Here is a 27637-nt window from a genome sequence, read left to right as displayed (position 1 = left end):
TGGACAAAGAATTTGTGACGAGGGGAAAACTATTTTTAGGAAGATTTAGATGCGTTTTGTGTGAATCGTATCAACGACAAAGGGTGCAACTCACGAATAGTAAACAATTTTGATTTAAATGCACCGTCGCCATCTTTAAGAAAGGGGATGCTCGTCGAACGCTTTACGATGAGCAGAGTCTAATTATCAACGTGAAATGGTTGATTTTTTTTTAACTCTAATACTCTATTTCTACCAAAGGGAAATTTCTTTACCCGGTAAATAAACAAATTTTGACAGAAAAACGAGATAATGGATAACTGTATTTATTAAGCAACGACGTTCGGACGAAACATTGCATATATTTATTCCACGTTTGCAAGAAGAATATTATGCTCTAACAGGAAGATGCAAAATGGACGGAGACGAATTACGTAATCTACAAGTACCAATCATAGTTTTGTAAACAATTGTTCAAGTTACTGTAAATTGGAGAATTTCTTTACTAAAATATAAAGACACGAACAAGGGATTTTTCTAGGTTTGAACTTGTTTGAGGAGGGGACGAGAAGAAAGGCGTGTAAAAGAACGCATATAGAGGCCTTCGAACGGTGTAGAATCATACTGTAATATATTATTTTTCTTAACATAACACAATATTACTATCATTATCATTATTGTTCGCATTTCCCTAGCTCCTGCTTCACAAACATTCCGCCGTTCCCTTCCTACCTCAATAATAATAATAACAATAATAACAATAATAATAATCACAATCATAATAATATTATCAGCCGACTTTCTATACACGGTGTACGTAGACACGAATGTGCGTGTATAAGCATTCCATTTCGATACGGTTGATACGTCATCCCATAACAGTCGATAATACCAATTGAAAGTACATATTATTCCATTCACAGAATAAACGTACGATATTACGAAAATTACAAGCTTTCGCGTCTAGAGGCACTATCGTCGACATTTTTCGATTACATACTCAGTTTCCCGCGTCGCTTTTCCCGACCGTGCAACTTTTCCCAAAATTCTGTCGCGTCCAACGCGTTCACGACAGAGTGAATTATTTGTACTTTCTTCCACCGGGCGACGCCGTTTGCCCAACCCAGTGTATTTCTTTCGTTAACGTAAAACAAAACAAAAAGAAAACATCTCGTAGATGAACATTTTAGGCTTGGCGAGAAACGAAAAACGAGTGCCGCCAAAAAAAAAGAAACCCTTTAAAGAAATTCTGAAAAATAAATGACTTTCTTTCGACGTAACGTATCAGATAAATTCGTTGACAACGGTAATAAATTTCATTTAGAGTAACTATTCGGATTCAAGCAACTGCCTAGATCCACTTGCAAACCTTTTCTAATTTTATTAACAAAAGGACAGATAAAAGTGGTCCGTTTGCAACCGCTGGTGGAGGGTCGTGTACCATCGGTGGGGCACGCCGCTCGATAGGATGGTAGCTCGGTGTACCACCAGTGGTACATCCCGGCGCGAACAACCGAGAGAAACGAATGAAATTGGGAAAAGAGGGACGCGAGATACGATGTTAGAGCGTAAAACGGGGAATCGGTAGAAAATCGGACGTTTCGATGAAGGATACGGTTCGTTGAAGCGTAAAAAATTACATGAAAATTCGAACGAGAACGCGTGAACTAAGAACGGACGTAGAAACGGGACGAATATTACGATTACTCGTCAATTTCGTTTTAATTTTTTTTTTTTCCGAGACGAAACGTATGCATATAGAAACACGATTATTCGCCATTTTCCTGATGAAGAACAATTTCGCTTCTCGAGAACAGTTGCGTCGAGATAAACGGTACGATTTTCTTCCATTCTGTTCGTTTCAGTTTCATTTCGTTTTCGTATCGTGTCGTGTGTCGTTTGGTATTTTCTTTTTCGTTCGTAATTCGCATTCGTTTGTATCGGTTAAAAAGCGTAGTAAGGACAAGTAGATAACGCGCGCGACGATGCTATCGCGTTCGAAAGCGCTTCATGCCTCGAAAGCTAATCGTTTATGATTGCCGTGGAAAGCTTGCAGCTTGTGTCGCGTACGATTGCCTATAATTGCATAAAGTGCAACGCGATATGCCTCGTAAATTGTGAACAAGTACGAACGAAGCGATTCGAACGACAACTCGATGAAGGGGGGAAAAATATGTTTCGCTTTTAGTAAACGATGGCGGACCGGGTGAAACGCGTTTGGTCGTTCAAGATCTGTCGTCCAAGACTTGGTCAGCAGAGACTGGTGGACGATTTTCGCTCGGGCTGTGGAATCTTTATGTAAGTGCTGAAAATAATCGAAATTCGTTTATTAGACGTACGTGTACATACGTGTGCGTTCGTCGTAGATCCGTCGAATAGATACTTGTTAGAAGCAGGCAAAACACTGTTCTCTACATACGAACAACAAACGATTAGTATTTTGAAAAGCGAAAGAAGGGTGAATCGAAATTAAAAACTACGGTTCTCAACGTCCACCGAAGGCACAACGTGTACTGTTCGCTGCTGATAAGTTAGCAATCGGAAAGAATGCGGGCCCAATTGGTCGAGACAAAGTGGTCAACCCATTTTAACGCAACCGTAGAATCTGAACTGATCGAATAAAAAATACACACAACAGTTGTAGAAAACAAACAAAAGAACTCGTTGTTCATGCGCAGCTACGTACTAGGAGATGCTTGGACATCGTCGGGAACTTACCCATCCTATTCACTGAGCACTGGCAGTAGAGACCTTACGCGACAATCGAATCAAAAGAAAACAGAATTAGCTCGTAGTTCCGCGAACGCTTATCCTTATAGGGACCATGGACGTAATGATTTATTGTACAATGAGTCGTTTGCTGAATCGCAACGATAATCGTACGACAATACTGGGCTGTTCAACACAGCTGCGTCGCAAAAATCATAACTCTATGTACGACAAGTTGTACAACAAACCACTCACATTTTACAATTATCGTTTCAATAATGGTATCAACGATAATTGTACGAAAATATGTTACATCCGTAGCCTCTACTACGTTGCTATCGTGCGTTTGTTCGGTTCTGAAAGAAACCGAAATCGAATACGTGTCATAGTAAAACGGAAGACTTCTCACTTACAGTTCGATGCTCTGAATAGTAGACGTGGGACATGTCGTGTCTACTTTAACGTGACAGTGTTTGTGACACTTCATTTGACAGTCCCTACACTCGTAGCCCTGTTTGCCCAATCTTCTCGCGAGCGTTCGTTTGCATACTTCGCACACGGTCCCGCTGAAACGAAACGCTTTGCTCGAACGAAATTCCACTGCATCCGTTGGCCGTCAAATTCCTCGTCGACTACTTACCCAGCCATGTGTTTTGCTATAAAGGTATGATCGTTGAATATGTGAAGCTTTGTGCCCTTTTTCCTCCATTTGTTTTTCTGCGCCAGCGACAGCGGTACCAGATAATGTCTAAAACCAACAAGTGCACGCTAGCAAAACGTAATGGTTTTTGACCTTACAATGTTATTTATTTATTTAAGCCTTGCTCAACATGGACGTCGAAAATTCTGTGCGTTCCTTACTTTTTAATGCCGTTCTCGAGAGTCTCAAGAACCAATGTGGAAGCCTCGTTTACGTAGGTTCTGGTCGACGCTCCGCTTATTCCGGACGCCTCGCTCAAACTGGAACGCCTCGACTGCTCTTCCCTTCCTGGTATCGATAAACGGGCTATAAAATTCAAGCGAAACGAACGTTTGCACATTTTTAGCGTTAGTCGTGATCGAAAATGAACGGCGTTAGCGTTAGCATTCGACATCGTTATTGGCATTGGCATTGGCATTAAAATTGTTTTTGGCGAGGATTTGCTTTTTCGATCGGTTTACAGCGACCGATGACGTTTCGAACGAAATTACTTTCGTCGCGTAAACTGGTCGTCGTTGTTGCATCTCGTCGCTAACCGATTATAATCGTACTCACCAACGTCGCGTGCCATCGCGCAGAAGATTCGCACGCAAAACAAACAAGTAGAATTTTATACTAGCCACTCGAGCTAATGGGAATATTGTTAATTCTAAATTAACACCTCTAAGTTGTACTTTAAATTTACGACCTCTCTTACGATTTCGAAATGTACAGGGTGGCTCGAACGAACGTACCGGAACCGGGATCGCGCGCTCTGTCCGCGGATATGGATCTGGAGTGGGCGTCCTCGTGATTCGCGTCGCCTTCCGGTCCCACGGATCTGCTCCTCGTTTTGGACCGACTCAAACGCTTTCTTATCGTGCCGAAAAAGTCTCGCCGTTTTCTTCGCGTTCTCCCTCTGTCTGTAACAAAAAAAAATCAACGCGATGTCGTCTGTAATTAACTATAATTGAGTTCTGAATTCACTAGATGCAACGAATGGTACTGTAAACATTAACTCATAGCAGTATACTTCTTTTCAAATCGTGTAAACATAGTGTTGTTTAGGCAGTTTTAGCAGTAAATTAAAAATCCGATATAAAAGTACCATAATTTAAAATAATAGGTACGATATGGTCGATTCGTATGTTAAAAAGTTATTAGATTCGCGTGAAAACTGGTGTTTGAGAATGTTTGTACGCGGCGTTATGTTAAATACCTTCGGAATTGGACGAATTCGGTGTACTTTCTGGTCCTGACGTCACGCTACTATCTTTGGGTCCATGCTGAAACGAACAAAGTCGAACGTTTACATACGGATAGTCGATGTTATAGCAGACAGAATGCATATTTTCGAATCAAGCGTAACGCGATTAGCGACGTTAGAAAGTTAAGCTACGAGCTAAAAATGCAAGACAGTTGTAATACGATAACAAACATAATTACCTCCGGGGATATTTCTTGCCAGTTCCCGTATTCCGTCAGGGCGACCTGTCGAATTAGTAAATACACGCCACTCAACTGACGATTATTAGTATTCTCGTGGAACGGAGGAACGTTTCAAACGATAGACAAACTCGAGAAAAAAAAGGGGAACGCGATAAGTTACGTACGTATAGGGTGTTTCTTCAGGAACTCTACATCTTCAGAGACATACAACTATTGATTGAATTGAGGGTTTAAAGTGGTGAAAATAGTACAAAAAGAAAAACTCGAAAAATGGAACAGTCTTATATAGTAATTATCGTCGTGGATGGCGATTAGAGCGACGAGGACGATGCCAAGCAATGGAATGCTCGCAGGTGTATGGCTTACCTTGACCACTTGCCGCTCGGATTGCTGGAAAAAAATGCACAAAAACATAGGCAATAGTGAATCGTTACGAGTTAGTAGGGAAGAAAAAATATTTTGTTTGTATTTAACGTGCAGATTTTTAAGGCATACCCTTTGTTGACTATGCACGATCAGGGTCCCCTTGTTTCCATTGGTGTGGCCAGTTCTGTAAGGCGAGTCGACTACGTTGCCGTTCGTCAGGTAGTCTGCGAATTATGTTTTACCATCGATCAGATTCTGTAGTCTTTGATCTAAGCGTAAAAGAAACGTATTTTTTTTTTTTTTTTTTTTTAAGGATTTACAACGTTCTACTTCCGTCTTATTCTACGAAGCGTCGGTCATTTCGTTTACCAGACGATATATATCCGCGTTTGGCAACGTTTACCGGGCGTTGCGTGTACCATTCGCGCGTTTACTGTGATCGTTAATTCGTCAGGATCGGTCCTCTGGTAGCCGAAATAACTTCGAAGGATTGTCAATCGGGGAACATTCCGATCGGGTGGCGGGCGTAAAAACCATTTAAATCGTGCTGAGGGAACGTTAACACGACCGTTAGATATCGGGGTGAGGAAGGTAAAGAAAGTGGGGGTGGAGGGTGGCAAAGAATCTATGCACGATACGTGTATGCATTTCATGCGAATTACTAGTGAACGCGTACACGAGATCGATCGGCGGTCCCATGACGAGCAGACACGACTCGACTCTTACGGGAGGAACATCGACACCGATCGGGATCGGTGAAAAAAGGATGCAGATACTAAGATACTGTGTTTAAGAAATTTATGAAATTGGAACGTGTGTTGTCACAGATGGTAGGTTTGCAAAGAAAACGCGAATCTTCTTTAGGGGGAGGGTGGTCGCGGCACGTAAAGGAGAGTATTGTATAGGTGATACTAACGGGATATCACTATGATTTCACACTCGTGAATACGAACGCAATGCCTTTCAGATAAGTAGTTGGTAATTACCCCCATCGGATAGAACGGTAGAGTCGTACAAGATAAGTGTGCTGTTACCATTGTTGTAATTTAGACTATTGTCGCTGATGACATTTGTCGTATTGTAGGTACGAGGAGTCGGTGACACCGGCTTTATCGTCTCCTTCACCTTGTAAGGTTTGTTCCCAATTTGAGGCACCTCTGCACCCTCGATGAACAGAAACTGAGAAAAGAGAGACAGAAAAGAAAGACAGAGACAGGGGACGGGGGGGAGGAGAAGAGAACGAAACGGCGCTACGAAAACGGTAATCGCAGATCGCGTCGAACACCCTTTAACCCTTTCGGTGCTAATTCTTTCAGACGATCCAAAATTCACTAAACTAAAGTAAATGAATCTCTAATGTATACGTTTCTTTCTTAATCACGCTCTGAAATATCGTTTGCTAGCAATTTGCCTGTACAGAGTGCTCCGTACAGTAATGATTCTTAAAATAAACGTGTTCATTTTTCGAACAGCAAAGGCAAAATTTCTAGACTGTAATAGTTTGAAACAGATGTTCTAGTTTATAAATAGTATACAAAATGAGTTACTTCACTTTCTGTTATTTTATACGTAATGAAATGATTTTTGGATACCTGATACAATAATGATTCTTAAAATGAACGACGTTCCAGTATTGGGCGGGGATAGGAACGTTCAATTTACAAATCACGCCAGTTCATTTTACGAACCATCACTGTATCCGAACCGACAATTACTTACGACCCGACCCAACGAAATATTCGGTGGATACCATGAGCTAGTCGATAGCACCGAAAGGATTAATCTGGCCCGTGAACGTCGCTCGCTGTACATACCTCGACCGTTAGGGTGCCGGTGATGTCATCCTCCTCGTAGGGCCTACATTGCAACGGTATAATCTGCCTTTGGCTGGGATTCGCTAGAAGCTCGTCGACGCCCACGATGCCCAGACCCAGAAATCGTTGAGACTTGTTCGCGCGATCGTAAACCTCCAGCAACACTTCCGACGTGTTCCGACTCACGTCGCTGTGGAAGAACCAACGATGAGAGACCTAACGACCGCGACGATTTACGATCGACGACGCAACTTACAATAGGAACGCTTCGTCCCACAACGGATTTCGCGTGTCCTTTTTCACGGAGGTTTGATTCTTTTGAGGCGGTTCGTCCAGTTCGACCACGCAATACGGTTCCGTGGCGCCTTTCTCTCCGCCGAGTTCCGTCGCCCTGACCACTTTCACGAGCAACCGTTTGTCACCAGCAACGTATTGACTCTGCGTTGGACTCTGAGTCCGGGTCGGTTGACGTTGAGGTTGAGTAGAACCGCTGGACGTGCTCTACAAATAGAAACTCGTAAGATCCCCGATCGAACGAGTAACACAAAAACGAGCAGAAAGACGACGTCTGAAATATGAACTTACCATGCTGTCGTAATGCACCGGCAACGAGAAGCCGGATTGATTCGATGTCTGTTCTCTCCATAGGCGCGGACAGCTCGGATATTGAAACAGATTCAAATGAACATTGGTCCCCCTTAATGCGCCTACCACAATTTCCGTTACGACTTCCTGCAACTGGCTCTCGTCCAGATCTTTCTTTATCGTGCCCACGGGGGCCAACGAAACTTTCACCTACGATAGAAACATGTCAACCGATAAGCGATCTGCTATTACGTTAGATGTATCGTTCATAAGTCGCCGGGCATTCTGTTCGTCCATCTTGGAAAATGGAAGTTAAAGTGCAGAAACAATTTTCCGAAGCGACTTTATTAACTTTCTCATAGTCATTTTAAATTACTAGTTTACTATAAATTGTATAAAAACGCGTTTGAAACTGAAAGACAATATTACAGAAAGGTGCGAACAGTATTAATAAAAAAAACATTTTTTTAAATAGTTATCGACGGAATTTATCTATTAGTTTGAACGATCGTCGTATAACATTAAATTCGTGACGTATAATGTGAGTTACGTCTCCTTTATAATGCAATTAATAGATAAGCGTTTCGTTTTATATAATTTACATCGCTTGGGAGTTAATTCGTTTTTATTGTACGTTCGTTAAGTGCCCGACGACTTACGGACAGCATCGCGCAGCAACAAGTACGAGAAACGACACGAACCTCCGGCCAGCCGTCGCATTTTAAATCTAGGAGAAGTTTCTCTGTGATGCAAATTACGTTTAATCGCGCGCGAAAGCGATTCACGTTTACACGATAGTGGCTAACGTCCAGTTTATCGCCTTTCCGACGAAACGCCTTCAGCTGCAACGCTGGAGTCGCCTCGCAATCGCAGGTGATCGCCTGGAACAAAGTAACAAACGCTGGAGGATCCAATCAAACGCAAAAGAAGATACTAAAGTCATGAGATTAATTACTGTTTTAGATTTCTTTCGAAACTAGACTATAGACTGTATCTGGAAACGTTTGAGACTGAACATCAGTAGTTTGTGCAAACACAACTGCTGAATTTGTTTAGTGCCCTTTTATAACTGTGTTTTGGGAACCAAGTGAGATTTTAACCAGAATGATGATATTAATTCTTCCAAGGATTCTCTTTTATTAGTAAAATAACATACGTGAAAATAACTTGTAAATTATTATACGGAGATGACGAAATTTGTAAATACGTACCACATCGTCTTTGGAATCGCATTCGCAAAAGATATTAGAGAGATTCGGTGGATACGTTTCAGGAAGAACGCGAACAAACTCGACTCCAACTCCATGCTGCAATAAGAAACGTCTCTATTAGACATGCGAACAGATGGATACGGTATTAATATTCAAAGCGTAATTAAGTAGAGTCATACTCCGAACATACGTACTAATTGGTATTAAAAGTAGTTGACGTAAGTCGAGAAATATACAAGCAGAGTAAGCGCGATGCACACACATCGTTCATAAATCACCGGACGTTTTGCTTGTCTCGAGAAATACAAATTAAGGTACGGATACAATTTTCAAAGCAATCTTATTATCTTCTTTTACTGTAAATTTTGTAACGCGTGTATAAAATCAAAATAAATAAGGAAACAAATTGTAAACGCGTTTAAAATCAAATGAGGCCTGGTAACAAATATTACAGAAAGGTTGGAATTGATTTAACAATTATCGAGAGAATTTCACCATTAATTTGAAGTCGATGCTCTGATAAAACGAAAATTTTAAATTGTATGTTACCATTTGGTAAAATTGAGTTATAATGTAATGAATAAGTTTTGATAAATAAATAGGTATTAATTAATTCGTTTTTATTCCTCATTCGTTCAGAGTGTATGTATTATGCGTTGCTGAATACGAGTCTCATTTAATCGTACAATGTCTGTGCATGGAGGCTTATTCCACTTGCTCCTGTCTGACTGGCAACCAGTAGTGCACAGTGCATAGAAATGTACTCTATGGTAGTAGGGTGGATACACTTTTAAATTAGGCTTGTCAAAGCTAGTTTCTGTCAAAACAATTTTCAAAATAGCTCAAGAACATTGTAATCTTAATTTTTGATCCTTCATGTTTCCATGTAAAACTATATTTAGGTTTCATTGAATAATTATTTAATTGAATGAAATTAAACTTTGGACAAAAATGAGGGTACAGATTTTTGTTTATTTCGTATATCTTCTCTTCTTTGTTGTTGCACTATATAGATGCTTGAACCTGTTACGTACACGCAACTACGCGAAATCACTGACTCACACGACGTTGCTGTTGCGTTCGATAACCGGAAAGCGACTGCTGCGGCCACAATGAATCAATGGAGGACAAGAAATATCGTGAAAGTAGAAACGAAGTAAACACAGGTAACCTTTCGTATTATGAAACTTCGAATATGAGTCAACGCGCATATTCAGGCTACATTAAATATTACAACTTTAACACCATTCATAAGCAAACTTTACGTAACATTTTCTTCTTATTTTCGCCCCTAGATTATTCTTCTAAAATGTATTAAACTATACCCTGTATTATATTGCAAAGTCCCTACCGGAAGTGGTATAAATTGGAAATTAAATTTCAGTACTCAATTTAAAAAAAAAAAACTCAATCGACTTCCACGAAGGTAATGGCTAGTCGTTGGAAGAAAATTTTGTTCGTCTCTGCGGGATGGCGACTCGTCACGAATACGGTAAATGTATCGAGTCACGAATCACTCGGTGAATTCAACCCGTTCGTCGACGTTTCATGGGTTTTCTCGCCGTTTTCACGTACAACGATTTCGACTTGGTCGGCGTCGCGTGTCTGGGCGAGCTGAGAACGAATAATAGCACGATCGAGATTGCGTTAACAGAATCCTAGTCGGCGTTTAACGCGGTCATAAACGGTTCGCCTTTCTCACAAATGTCAGGGACGCGTACACGCTTATGCGCGCGTATGACGAGCTCGACGGCGAACCTGCGGAGCCTCGGGACGCAAAGTAAAATTGTCCGACACCAAAGTGTGGCGGCGAGACGATGTTTTCGTTGCTCGAAAACGCCCACGCGAGTCAAGAAGTATGCCTCGCCTTATCTCGTCCTGCCGGTTACCGATTCGTCAGCTACATATTATGCGTTACCCTAACAGCGGAAGACCACCGGACGCCGTAAATAGGAACAGTTAAAAAATAAATTACTGTATTTATAAAATGAAAAATAAATCGTTCGAACGTAATAATAAATTCTGTTACGATACACTTAAATTTGTATTCCTCGATATTGATAATGCTTTACTTATTTTTGATAATTGTTTACTAATTCGATCGGAGAATGTGCAGGTTAATGTTTTAAATTCACGCGCGATAGTGAAAACGTACTTTCACTGTCCGTCATTAGTGGACGTTGTTCGTTATAAATATTCATTCGCGTATATATTTAGGGCGGCTATATTCGAGTCATGATTTAATTATCGTTGTACGTGAGAAGCATGAAACGTTCCTCATTAACTTATATGGAACACCATCGAACGCTATTAGATAAATATAATAACATAATAACATCCAATTTTTTATTTTTGAATATTCTTGTTCGTAAATTTGTTTTATCCATTACGTTTTTAAAGTGTTTTAATGACGTATCAACCCCCTAATTATTAGCGATTACAAACTATTTTGAATATAAAACTGTTTTTTTTTTTAATTTAATGAGCTTGCCTATTTTTTGAGTATTTTACATTATTTCCTACTGTATCAAAAGACTATGTATATCCATAAATAAGTTAATAACAATAACATTCTGTAGAACTAATTTAAAACTACAATATTTTCGTACATAGTTTTAACGCATTATTGATACTTTTATCGGTATGTCGCATTTTATGTAATCCAATACAACGTTTTCTTGGCTAATGTCATATTTGCTTTTGCTGTTTACCCTTTTGATACGATAGCGTGATGTTCTATATCCTACTTTAATCGGGAGATAATAAGGGGCACGCCGAAAGCAAAAGTTTCGTTCAAATCGATTCAGTACTTTCTGAAATTAACTTGCACAAACAAACAAACGCCATTTTATCTTACCCCTTTCTGTCATAACATAGATAAAAAGTATTGTCGGGGTTTTTTTTATTTTTACAAGGTATTTCTGATTGACTATCGAAAAGGGATGAATCTATATAAAATTAATAGGGACGAATACGTCCCAATACTTCACCAACAGGTTGCTTTACCATTTTAAAAAAAGATAATAATTATTTAAACAGCCCAAAGTTTTTAAAAGTATATTAATTACGACGTTTATGGTGTATAATATTAACCCTAGAATATCAACGTAAACAAAGTTGAAAATTAAAGCTGAAACGAGTCAAAAAATATGGAGTGACATTTTTTTTCCTACGAAGATTCATTTCCTAATAGATCTGTATTGAAAATTCGTCGAGTACTCGCGAAAGTGATTGTGGCCGTAGACTACTTTTCGTTGCGTTCGTATTTATAAACATTACTAATGTCATAGCTTGTTATCGTTTCTGAGTCAGACACTTAGTCTTTGTTATTCAGTCGATACGACTACACGCTATAATCGAGAGTACACTGACATAATTCTCGCGTTAGGTGTGTGTGCCGGCAGCGCATTTATGGCTTCGTCGATCCGATGATTGTTTCTGACAAATTACAAGCAACACAGAGGAAGAAATTTTGCTCAGTTTATGAGAAAACTATGGGAACAAGCACGTGGCAATTTAGCTCTCGAGAAAATGTTTTTAAAACAATTATTTTTCAAATATTAGACAAATTACTTTTTTGGGAAAAGCATACTACTACTTGAGTCGTTAAAATGCCCACTGTTGCGCTAGTTTTTTGTATCTAGAGATAATTTTTATATTACATATACAAAGTGCTATGCGAGAAATATAGTATATTCGTTTTCAACGTTTCAGGGTTAGTAAACCTCAAATTTTTACAGTAATAAAAGAATTCTGGAACAAATATTTTCGTTTCATCGTTAACTTTTTACTATTCAACACGATTAATCTGCAAAGCAATACATTACAAGTGCTGCATATTTGTCGAACGTAGGCGCGAGTGATATCATCCGAACGTACACGTGTGCAAGAATCTTCAGCATCGGTTTGTTCGAAGACAAAGCATCGTTTAAAAAAACGCCACTGTAAATTTTTGGGTTGCAAAATAGCTAGTATGGAACACGTGATTTTAAAAATCTATCAAAAACAGAGTAGTATATTTGTTTTTTAATAAAACCAACGCGAAAAGACGATGAAACTTACGAAGAATTATGTTCGAACGATAAAAAATCTCCAATTTATTTCAAATTAAAAATAATAAAAGAAGCGACGATATAGAACAGCTAAGGAAAACGGAAATAACTCTATGTTTGCTGTCGAGAACAAATTTTAATTAAACGATACAAATAAACAAATACCTCTCATTTCTAAACATTTTTACGTCCTTTAAAGAAATGGGTGCAATGAATGCAAAAATTGGGCACACGAAGAATGTACCAAACGTGATCCAAAATTGTAAAAGCGAGTAAGAATTACAGATAATTTAAGTTTTTTTATGTTTATCAATTTTATCTTTGTTGAATACTACGATTTAGTTTAATAAATAACTGGATTTCTTTAAGAATAAAAGCGTGTTACTATTGACCCCGTGTTACAATCGCCCCAGGGTAAGGGACTGTTAACACTTTCTCTGTCTTCCATTTTTTACTAATACATTTTCATACAACAATTTTGATTCTAAGTGTTTTGAGTTATCGTTTTGCAAAGTAAAAGCGTTACCATTGACCCCGGTCTCCCCTACGATTAGCGAGGTTCCATATTAGCTGGCTTTACCCTATGTCGATGCCGGAACAACCGCCACCGACGAGAGTGGAAACGGTCGCTGCTGGCAGCGTAATAGTCCCGTATCGACTCACCTCGTCGACGGAGTTGTTGGTGAACTGGTTGAGGGAGGCGACCCAAACCGCCAATAGTTCGTCCAGGATCGCCGGGTCTGAGTAAAGCCAGACGATGACCTCATTGACCCAGCGCACCGCGTCGGGATCGGCGCCCGTCGCGGTCGGCAGATGCAGGCTTCTGGAGCTCCTCGCGGGGCTGATCAGAACCCCGGAGGTTTTCCTGGCGGTGAGCCGTTTACGAACAGGTGGAGTGGGCGGGACGTAGGCCGTGGAACCGATCCCGGCGGACGTAGCGAAGCCACCGCTACCGGTAGCACCGGAACCGGCGCCACCGCCGCCGCCACCACCTGCCCCGCTCGATCCAACGGAAGTCTTTCCGGCGGTCGTCGAGCCACCCGAACCGACACTCTTTTGCTTTCCAACGGGAATCGACTTGCTTCCGCCAGCACCGCCGCCTCCAGCACCCGCGCCACCGCCACTACCGACAACACCACCAGCACCGACACCGATGTTATCGCCGTGAACGATATGGCCGTCCTTGGCGGCAATTATCGTAGCAGAGGTAACCTCGTTCAAAACGAACCGATTGTAAACGTATTTACCGACGCACAGCACCACCAGCCCGAACAACATCCAACCGAATATTAGCATCGATAACGTATCCATGGTCGTGTCACCAGTCGAGTCGAAACTGCATATCAGATCGTCCACCCGCTCGGCCAAGTCGGCCATATTGCCCCATCGTTCGACCAACCAAGTCCAATTGGATTCCAAAAACATTCTTTTCTATTTTCACCCGCGAGCGGACAGCGCCCCACTACCGCCTTATTACGAGCTATTAATACGCCGTGCGTATACCCTGGGCCCCCAGGACTACGGCACTGCTTCGTCTCGATTCTGCCTCGCGACCGTCCGCGTCGTCTCTCAACGATCTCGCCTCGCGCGGAGCATACCGATCAACAGCCACCCGTCGTCATCCCGCCGGTTCTCGCGGCTCATCGACCGCACGTCCACCGATCTACTTCGACCTCCTCCTTTCCTAGGACCCGAGTTCGATCAAAGGTCGCGTATCGTCGTCTCCTCTATCCGCATCGTTTCCAGACGCCTGGTCGCCGGTGGCCTCGAGCTCGATCTCTCAAGTCGGATTCAAAGTCCAAGACCAAGTCCAAGTTCGATCGAAACTCGATCCCGATACCCGGACGCGATTGTTTCTACTTTGCCAAACCACGGGGCGGTGGGACAACGATTTCATTGCCTCGATGCTGAAACAACAAAGATTGGTCGATCGTGTACCTCGCTTTCTTAAACGATCTACGAATAATCTACGCGAGTAAGAGTGTATCGGGAACGCGATAAGACATGTGGAAGGTTGTTGATTGCTTCTCTCATCCCGCGCCTCGGTTCGCGATATCCTGTCGGACCGCGTGGACGCGCGAACCGCGTGCTAAGCTCGACGATAGACTATCCCTTACCGATGCTCCGTCAGCCGTGGCCAGCGCGTCGCGTCATCTTCTATTCGTGGAATGGTCAGCCTTCGTTCTTGTCACTTACGTGTTCGCGCGATTCCCGATAGACGCGCGAATGCGCTATCAGCTAGTTCCCCTTCGTCCCCCGGTGTCTTCTTATTCAGAGACGATAACTTGCTTCTGAAACGCAAAACGCACATTTCCGTGAGCCGTTCTCGTCGCTGGCCACGTTTCTTCGCGAGTACATCGTCGAAACGTCTGGAACGAATGCGGTGCAGAGTCGCGCCGCAACCATCGACGGAACGACTCTGCGGCATTCTAACGTCACGATTCCGAGTCAAACTCTCCCTCTGTCGGTTCACTTTTCGAGGCTCCTGCACCCTCCCCCGCGCTGCGCCGTACCGTGGGCGTCGTACAGATTGCTACCGCGCGAATCGAGAGAAACGAAACGAAACGGATCGACGAACAGGTTCGGACGTATCGTCGACGTGTAGCGTCTGGACGGCGAATCTTCCGCCGGCTGATGCACGGACGACCGTGACTCCGACTCTGCACGAGCCCGCGATACGCGTATCGTGATCGTAACGCACCGTATCGGCGATCGGGCGTTCCACTTCGTGAGTACAGAAAACGATTTACATTTAACGCTATGTACGGCGAAACGTTTGACAGTCACCGCGCTGTGTTCGCGGCGAATTGCTGCGTCTCTGCACCGCGTGTCTCCGTAGCTCGTTTCCGTTCCCCCCTTCGTCGATTCGTTGGTCGCTCCCTAGGCCACGCCGCGTTGCGCCGTCACCCGGATCCTCACTGCGCCGGCTGCGTTTCTTCGTCTTCCCTCTATCGCTTTACTCTGCCGTCGCGACGCGTGGTCGACCGCGTTTACTCGCGCGCAAGCGCGATAACGCGCTTGTCGCATCTACCTTTTTCGACTTTCGATTCGTTCGTTTCTCCAGTCGCCGATACTGCGCGAAAATAACGTCGGTTGACCTCGTTTTTCCCGCCCGACCAGTTCGAAGCTAGTTAGGCGAGCGGGAAACCCCCCCAAAATGACCAAGGTAAACGCACCGCTATTCCACAAGTCCAATTCTTTCGACCACTGGCTGGAACGGGATCTATTTAAAATTAAGGAGCATTTTAAATTCTTTTATAAAGATACGTTTCAACGGAGAGAGAACTAATCGTTACCTTCTCCTTTCGTCTCCGGTATTCTTGTAGAAAATAAATATTTTATTCTGTTTCTTCTCTTGTTCGATTCATTCGACGAAAACTGTAATAAACCAATAAATACAATTAACAGGAGAGAATTAAGATACGCGAAGTCAAACTGTATACGTAATGAGTTTAGCAATAAGTCTTTTTCACGCTTGCTTGCGAAACACATACCTTGTTTTCTTCCGTGGGACTCTATTTTTCTTCTGATATGCATTTTCTGTACCACTCAATTATACGCGTAATCGGCGTGACGATGTAGAAAACGATTATTCAGGTCAGTAATTGGCCAATATTAATTTTCAACCAGTCAGCAAAAAACCGGACTCTGTGAAAAAACTCTTACTAACGTCACTGTTAATTTTTAAGAGAACAAGCAAGGCGTCTTGTAAGACGAAAAATACAGAAAGTGTGCATACTTATAAAACACATCAAATTTAAAATTGTATAGTTTACAATTGTCTACGTTAAGGAACAATATTGTTCGCATCAATTTACATTACAGTATCGTTTTTTAACATTGCAGTTGTAAAAGAAAATTCGGAGTCGTCTCAAAAAAAATAACTGACGCAAGAACTTTGACTTAAACTAAAACTTAGGTTTTTTGTAACAGTTACAAGTTTCCAAAAATCTAAACCCACGTTATAATGGTTTTCAAGTTCCGAATACACTGTGGGTTGTTTTCGGCGTATTAAAAAATAGAGGAAAAAACTATTATTAGCCGGTGGGACAGAAGTAGCCGCTCGATGACACGAAAATAGGGGTTTCTCGCTCGCGTATAGTTTCACGGTCGTTGCCGCGTCCTCCGCAACTTCCGGCTCTCGAGCATCGAACGAACCAGAACGCGTGTGCCGCCCGAAGCCGGCCGGCGCGGCGCCACCGAGACTATGTTTCTATTATTTTTGCCCGCGTCGCGCTCTCGATTCTCTTTTCGTTATCGACCCGACGAAAGACGGCGAATTATGTACCCAGATCCCCGAGCCACGGCGCGAAACGACGCGAACCGACGGTGTACGCGACGCGGCGAGCGTGCGGTTTATCCGCGCCCAGAAAACGCTGTCTCGATCCTCCAACGAAAACATACCGCCGACCCCGATCGACCGGGTCGAGATTTCCTTGTTCTTCCGCTTTATGCGTCATTCGTTCTCTCTCTGCTTCGAACCAGCCCCTCGGTACCCCCGCCATTATCGATCTCCCACCCAGTCTTGCGTCATACCTTGAACGAACGGATACATCGTGTAACAGTAGAACGGTCAAAGATCGCGACGATCGAAAGTAACGATCACAAATAAGCAATGAACGTGGTTACACGCGACAGTCTGACCAGCGACGAACACATTCTTACTAGACGAATAATTAATGCCACCAAAGCGGATTCAGCGTATACCATTTTATTGTTTCGTCATTCATTTACATACAAATATTTTCCAGATACGTCTTAAGAAACAACTGTGCTCGGCGTCGATTCAAACTCTCCGTACTAACGTTGCTAAAACCGTACTTCGTATAAATTTGTTTTTTTTTTTCTCGCGTGTCGCGCGATTACTTAAAATATTAGCAAAATAATACGCAAAGCGGTCCTGTCGAGCTCCTCCTCGATGCGTCTGGGGGGGAGAGGGGGAGGGAGATTGGGGGATGCGTTCCGTCGTTGTCGTCGGCTTCTTTGCGTTCGATGTCTCGCGATCTCCGCGTCCGTCGAACGGAGGGGGGCTACAAGCATCGAAGAATCGACGACATCGATGCTTCTCGTCGCTGTACAAATGGCTTTTCGTCGCTAGCTGCGCGTCGGATAGGCTGTTTCTCGCGGCTAAATCGCACGCGCCTTGCACCGGGACGCTCCTCTCGATCCTGTGTTTCGTCGTTCTCTTACTTTTGCTCCGCGCTTTCGAACGATCGCGAACTTTATTCACTGGACTGGACGTCGATTTAGGCATCGAGCTTCTCTCGCGTTCGAAATCCCGTATGCACGAGCAACGAACGGGAAACGGCGACGAAACGCGACGGCCGAGTAAGACGGAACATTATTTCGGCATGCAACGCACGTCTGTGTGCGTTCGCGTATGTTGACGTACGTATGGATCGGAGATTCTTATTTCACGTATATTTAAATACACGGTGTACCCGTAAATTATTTCACGTATGTTTATTGCACGCATATATAGTGTTTCACACGTAAACATACGTGAAATAATATGTGTATATGTTTATTGCATACATGTGTAATGTTTCACATGTATATAAAGATGCGTGAAATAATGTATGTATATGTTTATTGCACACATGCGTAATGTTTCACGTGTATATAAACATGCGTGAAACAATTAACGGATACACATATGTATCCGGTACAACGCGATCGAAACGCCAATCTCCAGTATGTATATATGTATGTGTGTAAGTAAGCAAGTATGCATGTATGTACAGAAATCATTGTTGCGGATAAAAACGGTAATGGATGGTAATCGGGGCCGCGTAACCAAACGCGATCGAGGAATGTTATAAAACAGAATTGGATTTAGCATTCGTCGCCGCTTCCGCCGCGTGCGATACATAAAATAGCGTTTCACTCGTAATTCATCTTGTCGTACGTGTATTTATTTGCCGGCACATTAATTATAATACACACCGTTTATAATGGCCCTGGACATATGGTATATTTTCTCGACTCGTTTCGTCGTTGTTGCAAAAAGCAACGTCGATCCGTTTAATCGCCCATGTTTACCTGCGCTTCTTAAATAATTGCAATCGTAACAAACACTCTTAATACTCGCGCGTTAATCTTGCCATATTAAAATTATCCATCTATGATATATGTATATATATAAATATACATATATTAAATACAATATAAATGCATCTAATACTAGTCGCTTTTCTCGGTTAACTGTTTTCTTCGTACCCCGTGCGAATTCGTACATCCTCGCTTCTATCGCGAGCAGACAGACACACTTTTTCCGCATACACGCGTGCACTCTTACACCTGTTCGCTTGTATACTAATTACTTAGAACGTAGTTTCTTTTTTTTTCTCCAATCTCGAACCGAATGCCGATGGCCCGAGCCATGTCCTCGAGTCGACGTTCGACGTATCGTTGTTTCAAGAAGACGACGCAATGCGGTCGCGGTGTTGCATTTACTATGTAGAGCTTAAAAGCAACGAAAACTATAACAGAAATACCTTCGACGGAATACAAACGCCGTTGAACAATTCTTTCGTAGGAAAGTCGTTTATAATCGGGTACGTGTACGTATCTGGCGTCGGTGCGTTACGCGTTTTGCTCGATCCATGCGTCCAAGACGATCGATCGAGGGGTGAATTGAGCATCGTAAAACGTACGCACAAACGTGCAAATACAAAAGCATATATTGTAATTCGTTTAAACGAAATTTCCGTCATTTCTTTGTTCTCGTTGGCGCGCAACGCGCGACGTTTTTCTTCGTATTTTTGTTCGTCGTTAAAAAAAAAAAAAAGTTTCAAAGGAACCTTACGCGAGTGCTCGTCGCTAAATTGTCCTTCGATACGTTCCGTGTTTACCTCGAACGCGTTTCTCGTTCGGTTAAATGCGCATCCGACGTAGGAATAACAGTCGATATGGGAGAACGATAACGAATACTGTCGTACTGGAAGATCGACACGAGAGAGATTCCGCGTACGAGAAACACGCGTTTCGAAGAAGGGAACGGATCGAGCGATAATAAAGCGAATCGCGTACGAGCTAGTAATCATTTGTGCGAAAACGTGAACGCTGTGCGCGATATTATCGTGCGATTTCCGAGATACGACGCGAGGAGATGTCGTATTTAGGAAACGAACGACTAAATTGTAAACGTATATTCGCGCGATATCAAAGTACAAGAGTTATTGCGACAGTTCGGGTGAACGTAGACATCGTTAAAAATGAGTTATTGCGTACCCCCCCCCCCCCCTTCCTGTCAGAAGGTGTTACATAGTTTGAAAACCTAAACTTCGGCCGTGCTTATCACCGAGAACGTTTTGCGATTCCCGTTCCTCAGTTATCTTATACGACTAGACATTGTTGCATAGAACGAGATTAAAAATTTAGAGCTGCTAATACTTATATAGGTACGCCTAGAATAAAAGACGATTATTTCGATTTATCGGGAAAAATTTGACAACGTTTTTGCCGTTGCATTCCTTAATAACCACATTAATTCGTTAATCAGTCGTTAAAAATCTTTCTTACGAAAATGGAAAAGACAAATAAAGGTACAAGAAAGAATAGACGTTTACGCGACGAAAAAAATGTTCGCATTTATTCCCGCGTCATTCGAGTTTAGATACGTTTGTGCATCAAGCGTATCGCGTCGTATCGTGTAGCATCGCGTCGTACTGTGTCGTAATTGTACAATCGAGTGACGTTGATGGTGTTTTCGTTAATTGCAATAAATGCCAATAAGCCGGTACAGATCAGCGTATATATGTATACGACTATATTATAGGTACATAGAATATATATGAACTGCAACGTTGATTTTCTCATTTTCTGTGAGAATCGTACGAGAGACGATAAAAAAATATAAAAACGGAGAGTAATATACAATATCGGTAGCAAACACGATCGCCCTTGTCATGCGTTTGGATTTGGAATTTACAGCGATCGGGTATGCATAAATACAAAATCGGTATTAATCCGTGAACATCCGAATAAGTATGGGCCCAGTTCTCGAACCATTCGATCAATCGTGTTTCATGGAAACCGCGAATAATCGATCGATGACAACTTTTTATTCTATTATCTATCATTTTTTTTGTTTTTCTTTTTCTTTCTTTCTTTTTTTTTTCTCTTTTGCTTGCATCGAAACCTTTCTGTTCTTGGAATGTATCGAGCTGTGCGTGTTAAATGTAATCTGTACACGGATGTGGTGTGGTGTATGTACGAAAGACTCAAAATTAGTGTAGATATGAGAATTCCGATTTTCGACCTGACCTTAGAAATGTCGCGCGCAACGTGGATTCGTAAGGAAACCGGAGATAAAGCGCCTCGAAAAATGAAACGCAAACGAATTTGATGATGCACGTATTCTTTTAATCCCAGTATAAACGCGTCTTGGACTAGAGGAATCTTTTCGGAAATCATTACGCGTTTCCGGCTTGTATCGAGTTCGATCGATAGTTACATAAAAACGCGGGTGTCTTTGATCATGCGTAGAATCGGCATTAGTTTACCCATAGTTTAACTACGTATAATACTTGACCGAATAAAGATCACGGTAATCGTTAGCAATAAACGATAAATCGTACGATCCCATCGAAGATAAATACGCATTCGAACGTAGTAGTTGATCCGAAATCTGTTGTGCGTTTAATTGGCAGAATTAGAATCGATTTTATCCAAAAAGTCGACGTTGCTTACCATTGATCTAGTAAACAACGATAGGATACGGTTCGCTTAGAACGCTAAGTTATATTATAACGTACTTACGCACAAACGTGTCTGATATACACGGGGTATAACTTCGCTCCATTCTCGCGAATACGTAGTAAAAAAACCTGTGTACGTCTGTCGATGTGATCGTTTCGGCTGATCTACGCGATAGTAGAATTTTTTTTTGTTTTTTCTTTTCTTTTCGTTACGCTCGAAACTGGTCCACGTCGCATCTTTATCTTCTGCTCAGTTCCGCTCTGACAGCTGTAAACGCAAACGGAAAAATACGTCAGCGAATCTGAGATTGGCTCGCGTCGGTCTTACAGTATGTTTCGAATCCGTACCGTCTACGATTTCCTGTTTCATCTTTTGAAATTCTTTGCGGACTTCCTTGATGATCTCTGCCTTAAACGCATCCATCTCTTGGACGGTAAGAACAGCTCCGTCGTTAACACCGTTTACTTTCAGTAGAGTATCCTCGGATGCAGAACCAAACCTCTTGCGCACTGATTTTGGCGATTCGGCGCCGTTCGAAAATTTATTGTTCGAATTGTTTTTATCCCACTTTTTGTCGGGCGAGCTTTCGGGTTCCTATTTAAATTAAACGAGAGAAAGGAGAGATAATAATTGCCATAGACGTAACGAGTTACGTTTCGAGTTTCGATGACAATCAAATTGCAATTGATATCGAAATGCGGTTAAAAAAACTCTGAAACTCTTTCGGAAACTTAACCATGATTTTTCTTGAACTTTTTACTCGTTGAATATAGGTGATTATTCAAAGAAAATATCTGGCAAAATGAAATGCTTCTAATGCAAATAATGCGATACAGAGCAGAACGCTGTAGAGATCCAAGTAAAATATTTGTATAATTATCTTGAACTAGAATCTAGAAATAAAGGCATTTATTAACCGAGATAAACATACCTGTGGCGGGTCCGGCTGTTTCTTCTCGACCGCGGCTCGTCTGCGTGCCAAAGTTTTTGCCATTTCGTCCATCATGGAAGCCATACCGCCACCCCCGCCCCTTCCCAACGTGCCGTAATTTCCACCGCCGCCCACGCTTCCGCTGCTGCTGGTACTCGAACCACTATTCTCCACCGGTTGCTGCGACGTCTGAAGCGAGAAGGGAAACGATCAGCCAAGAAAAATCAAAGTGGCGCGCGTAGATGGAAAAGCGGTTTCACATCCGGCGATACGAACCTGCTTTTTCTTCAGACGAGCCGCTTGTAGAGCAGCAGCCAACGAGTTGATATCTGGAGGCGGATCATTGTTGCTAGCGGAAACTACAGACCCGGTAGAACCGAATCCGACAAGGGAAGAATATAGGTTGATAGTGTTTGCGTTTGGTGCGGGTGGTGGTGGTGGTGGAGGTGGAGCGGAAGGACCTGTCAACGGTACCATAGGGGGTGGTTGAGGGCCACCGTTGCCAACGGGAGCGTAAACGTTGGTATTAACAGGTGGTGCGTGATGACCACTGCCAGCACCACCGGCGGGACCGCTGTTGCAAACCCCGCCACTACCGGTACTGTACTGATTCACCGAATTCGACGGTGTTCCATACGGATTCGTAGTACTCGGTGCTGTCTGTACTTGACTGGGTCCGTACTGTGCCTGTGTCTGTGCCTGTGCCTGAGATACAACGTTGTATTGAGACTGACTCTGTTGACCGACGTTGACGCCGACTCCAACCGCGACCCCGACTCCGACGCCGTACTGACCGGTCGTTGCTGATCCGCTGCTCGCGTACTGACCGATCGAATTGCTACTTCCGTATTGGTTTCCACCGACACCTCCACTACCGCCACCGCCACCACCGCTGGTGCTATACTGGTTCACTTGTCCCGGCTGTCCGCTCGGATATGCATTGCCGACTTGGCCGTTGTTACCGTAAAAATTATTCTGATTTCCGGAGGAATACTGACAGGAACTTTGCCCAACGACGGCAGCAGTCGCGTACTGGTTACTGTTTGGCGCGGTACCGTACTGATTACCTTGATTGCTACCATAAATCGACTGAGCTTGAGACTGATTGGGCAGGTTCGATTGAGACGACGGGGACTGCGCGTACTGATTCATCATCATCGGTGGCGGTGGTACCGGTGCGTTGAAATTCATCATCGCCGGTGGACACGGTGGTGCCGCCGGGGCGATAGGGGGCTGAGGAGGCGGTATCGGAGGAACACCACCGCTTGACATTTGCACTACTCCCGTTCCCATTCCACCGACCGGTGGTATCGACTGCATCACAGACTGTTGTTGCGGCTGCGGTGCCGGCGGTGCTGACGAGGTTCTATGATGACCAGATTGTTGTTGTTGCAACGGCTGTTGCTGCTGCTGCTGTACTTGAAGTTGCTGCTGTTGCTGTTGTTGCTGCTGTTGTTGCGGTTGAGGTGGCGCAGACGGCTGTTGTGGCTGTTGTACGGTTTGCTGGGGCGACTGTTGCTGTTGTTGCGACGGTGGTTGTTGCTGCTGTTGTTGAGCCGCGAGAGGGCAACTCGGAGAAATTGCGTTTGGACTGTTGGTTGCTGCCAAAGAAAACAAGACAATTTTGCTTTCCGTGGTCTCTGTCGAAACGTTTAGCTTATTGCATCGCGCGAAATAGATAGAATACCTTGACTTTGCTGGGACATTCTACGCTCTTGAATTATCGCCACGTCTTCCCTTGTCATGGTTCTGTAAATGAAATAAATTTAAAATGTTAAAACAGTAAATGGAAAATCGTTATCCGAGATCTATCTCTCTAGAAAATACATGGAACGAAGGGAACGAACCTGTACCCCATATCCTCGTCGTATTGAGCGTTACTCTGTTGTTGTTGCTGTTGCTGAAAGACGGGTTGCTGTTGCGTGGTCGAGCCGACCGCCGGAGCAAGGCTCCTCGATATGTTGCTTCCATTGCTCAGCACCTGCGTAAACCGTGAACCGATTAGTAGTAAACCAAGTACGTGTCCGGATCGACGTTCATCGACGGCTGATCCAGAATCGAGGAGACGCGCAAGTACGCGCGTAAAACTATATACACGTAATGATCCCGATGTTTCTCTTTCTCTCGGTTTAAACTCACATCGAGCGCTTGCAGCATCGCTCTGGCAAATGCGTCGGCGTCGTCCTTACTGGAGAAATTCAGACCGTATACTTGCTTGTTATCTCGCCATTGATGAAACGTGACTGTCGCCTGATTGTATTTCAATCCCTTGAGGATCGCGCAGTTGATGACGATTTCGTGATCCTGCAACTTTCTCCCCACCACGCGAAACGTATTGTTCACTTGATGATGGTACAACTGAACTTTGGAGAGTCCCGAGGAGCTGCCACTCGGTACCCATTTCTTGTTAACGTCATCGTACACCATTACCGATGCACGAGCGGACGATATGCTCACTTCGCTGGAAACAGAGAGGAAAAACAAACAAACGATATTTAGTATGCGTTTCGAGAGTTTACCGTGTTTCGAGAAACTGTCCAGTACCAGGATCGGTATTCCTCCGGAAGGCATTGCTGCGGCGTTCGATAGCGCTGAGGGTATCGTTTTATCGTCTCTTGACTCATTTCGATCGCGTAAAAATCTGTCATTCGTTGCGAGAAAATAAAAAGAAGATTCGCACGCGGGTCCGAGACTTCGATGGAAATCTTCACGCGGTCGGCTTATCCGAGCAAAGAACTCGTAAATTTCCGTGGAAAAGGTTTGTTACGCTCGGTGTCACTTTCACCGTGCACGGACCACGTTAAAACAGCACGACGGACCGCTCGCGAAACGAGAACAGAACGAAGCGGAATACAAAAAGATACTGGCTACTTCCTCCTTTGCTCGGTGCGTGATCACGCTGCGAGTCGAGCCGAACGAGTGGTTCTACGATAACGGACAAAGTAATATCCGCAACACGCGCCACGATCTCTTTTTTTTAATATCTCTCGTCCTCAACGGGGAGTCTTCTACGTGTTCTACCATTTAAAAAAAAAAAAAACAAGTTACGCGAAATTACGATACGGAATATCATAAGACTACGTTATCTGATTTTCAACGACCATCTCGATACACGGTTCCGTTCGAAACGGAGAAACTTCGAAGGATGCAGTTTAATCGCGATCGTCGTAAAACGAAGAACACAACAATATTCTTCCCATTCGTGTACGTACGCGTTCCGTACTCTGCGTTATACGAGTAAACGAAGTACGGTAGACGTATATATGAGTTTCGCATCGTTGCTCTGCACAGACTTCATATTACGAACTTGGTTCTTTAACCTCCTTTTTGCCTTTACTCATTAACAAAACAAATGCCTTTGGAAGCCAGCTTTTAATGACACGACCACGGTTTATATCATTTTTAGAGAAAATCCGAATGTCAGTCGAGTTCCAATATCATATGAATCACGTAACGTGACTCACGAATCGGCGAGAAAATATTATCAAGGTGTATTCAACGATAGCGAAAGATGATGCATCTTCTGCGAAAAGTGAAACGCGTCCGATAGAAAGAATCGACGAGCAATGATCGAGAGAATTTTTCGCGAAGCTACTTTTCACGACCGTCGAGGAAAACGAATTTTTGTTCGCGGGAGAAATTGTGAAATACGCGCGTGCGTAAGAACCGATATCTCGTCTAACATAAACAAACGTGTGACGTGCAATTTTCGCGTCGAACCGTCTCGTCTCGCGTGCGTATACCGTGCGTACGCGAGTCGAGTTTAGATAGGAGCAGAAGGATTCGGAAGGAAGCGTGTACGCGAGCGTCGCCTCCATGCAAAAGAGACACGAAACGAGTAAAGAGAGAAGGAAGCACGGATCGCGTTTACGATACACAAAGACGCTGGAACGCGAGGCGCAAGGCGCGAGGCTCGGTCCGAACCGAGGAATAATCGGGAAGCGAGAACGAAAGCGAAACAACGAACGCGTGAAAGGGACGCTCGAATGAATGGCAAAGGACGAAACGAGGGGGAAGATGAAGGAACTGGACGCGTTTCGAAATATTCGATGAAAAATCGTTACCGAAGCCCTGCCCCCCGGTATGACTCGTATCTGGTTGTAGGTAGATTCCCTTGGAAAATTTCAATGCCGAAAACATCGGTGCGAAACATCGAAGGAAAAACTGAAAGATCGGGAGTCCGAGTGCAACAGGAAATTCTGAATTATCGGTGGGGTGACCGTGTTGCCCGAGGCATAAACAATGATCAAAGACAAAAAGAAGTACTCAAACCCACGGACTCGACTCGACCCTCTCTTTCTTTCGATGCTGTGTCGTGTACGTGGAACTTACTTCATGTTTGTTTGGCTTGGAAGCGTATGCTATGCCTTCATGCAAGCCGTATTCCTGCTTCTGCACAGTATATCACCGATTCCATGAAAACACGCAAGATTCGGACAGGATTTGCGGTAGTTCGACATAAATAACGTACAGCACTAACACCACCCCGACACCCTGTCTATGCACCTCTGGTCAGCCATATTGCCGACTCCAGGTCCGTATTCCTACCACCCTTCGGCTTGATGCACATGTCTACCTAGAGGGTATACTCGAATCGTAACCGTTACTACGTTCTGCCATTTTTTCTCCGTGCCGCCTTCTGTATTTTTGCATTCCATTCATCCTATCGACGATCGAACGACACAAAATTACGTGTGGTTTTTATTGTATCACGATTCGTTGGCACGTTTTTTTTTAAAGCAGAAGTTGCCAACAATGGTTGTTATTATTACGCAATTACAACCACGATTATCGATCTGAAATTTCTTTCACAAAATTGATCATCGATCTATCGAGTGTCGTTCGAAAAATTTGTATACGATTGCCAAATACCAAAGTTATATACATGCTTTCGAGTCGTTTGTAAACTAACTTTTAAGTTTATTTCGTAAATTGATGCATAAATTAGTTCCTATTAAGGAATTCTTTAAATCAACATTCATGCAAATGAATCTAAAATTTATATTCGTCATTTGTGAATAAAATGTACCCAACTATGGTAGATACTCGATACAGATAACGCGTGTGGTAACTAATCTCGTTCGCTGAGTAGTCATAGGTGTTCGCAGACGCGCGTTTACAATTGTCGAAGTTAAATATAGGAAAGAATATACAGGAAA

The 27637-nt window shown here is 43.3% G+C and overlaps 1 protein-coding gene across 1 annotated transcript; it reads right to left on the bottom strand.

The window, feature by feature from the left end:
• Nucleotides 1–586: 586 nt before the first annotated feature.
• LOC143343507 (uncharacterized) lies at nt 587–27004 on the bottom strand. The gene is made up of 23 exons (XM_076768475.1): nt 26811–27004; nt 24618–24939; nt 24326–24459; nt 24166–24227; nt 22755–24079; nt 22479–22667; nt 21875–22141; nt 13508–14275; nt 8793–8888; nt 8283–8462; nt 7582–7791; nt 7253–7497; nt 6997–7186; nt 6169–6361; nt 5312–5406; nt 5183–5206; nt 4814–4858; nt 4587–4653; nt 4123–4290; nt 3550–3694; nt 3329–3436; nt 3102–3254; nt 587–2284 (listed from the first exon to the last, which is right to left on the bottom strand). Exons 1-23 carry the CDS (start codon nt 26813–26815, stop codon nt 2230–2232), a joined length of 5046 nt encoding a protein of 1681 aa, XP_076624590.1. The 5' UTR covers nt 26816–27004; the 3' UTR covers nt 587–2229.
• Between the last annotated feature and the right edge of the window lie 633 nt (nt 27005–27637).

This window comes from Colletes latitarsis, chromosome 7 (genome assembly GCF_051014445.1).
Source record: "Colletes latitarsis isolate SP2378_abdomen chromosome 7, iyColLati1, whole genome shotgun sequence".
NCBI classification, from domain to species: domain Eukaryota; kingdom Metazoa; phylum Arthropoda; class Insecta; order Hymenoptera; family Colletidae; genus Colletes; species Colletes latitarsis.
This window is presented reverse-complemented; position numbering and strand designations above follow the sequence as displayed.

What these genes read in the sequence shown, in the direction of transcription:
- LOC143343507 (XM_076768475.1), bottom strand. An exon ending in CCGGCACCCTAACGGTCGAG is followed by an intron (nt 6,362 to 6,996) that starts GTATGTACAGCG and finishes CTCTTTTCTCAG; the next exon opens with TTTCTGTTCATCGAGGGTGC. An exon ending in CTCGAGAACGGCATTAAAAA is followed by an intron (nt 3,437 to 3,549) that starts GTAAGGAACGCA and finishes TGTTGGTTTTAG; the next exon opens with ACATTATCTGGTACCGCTGT.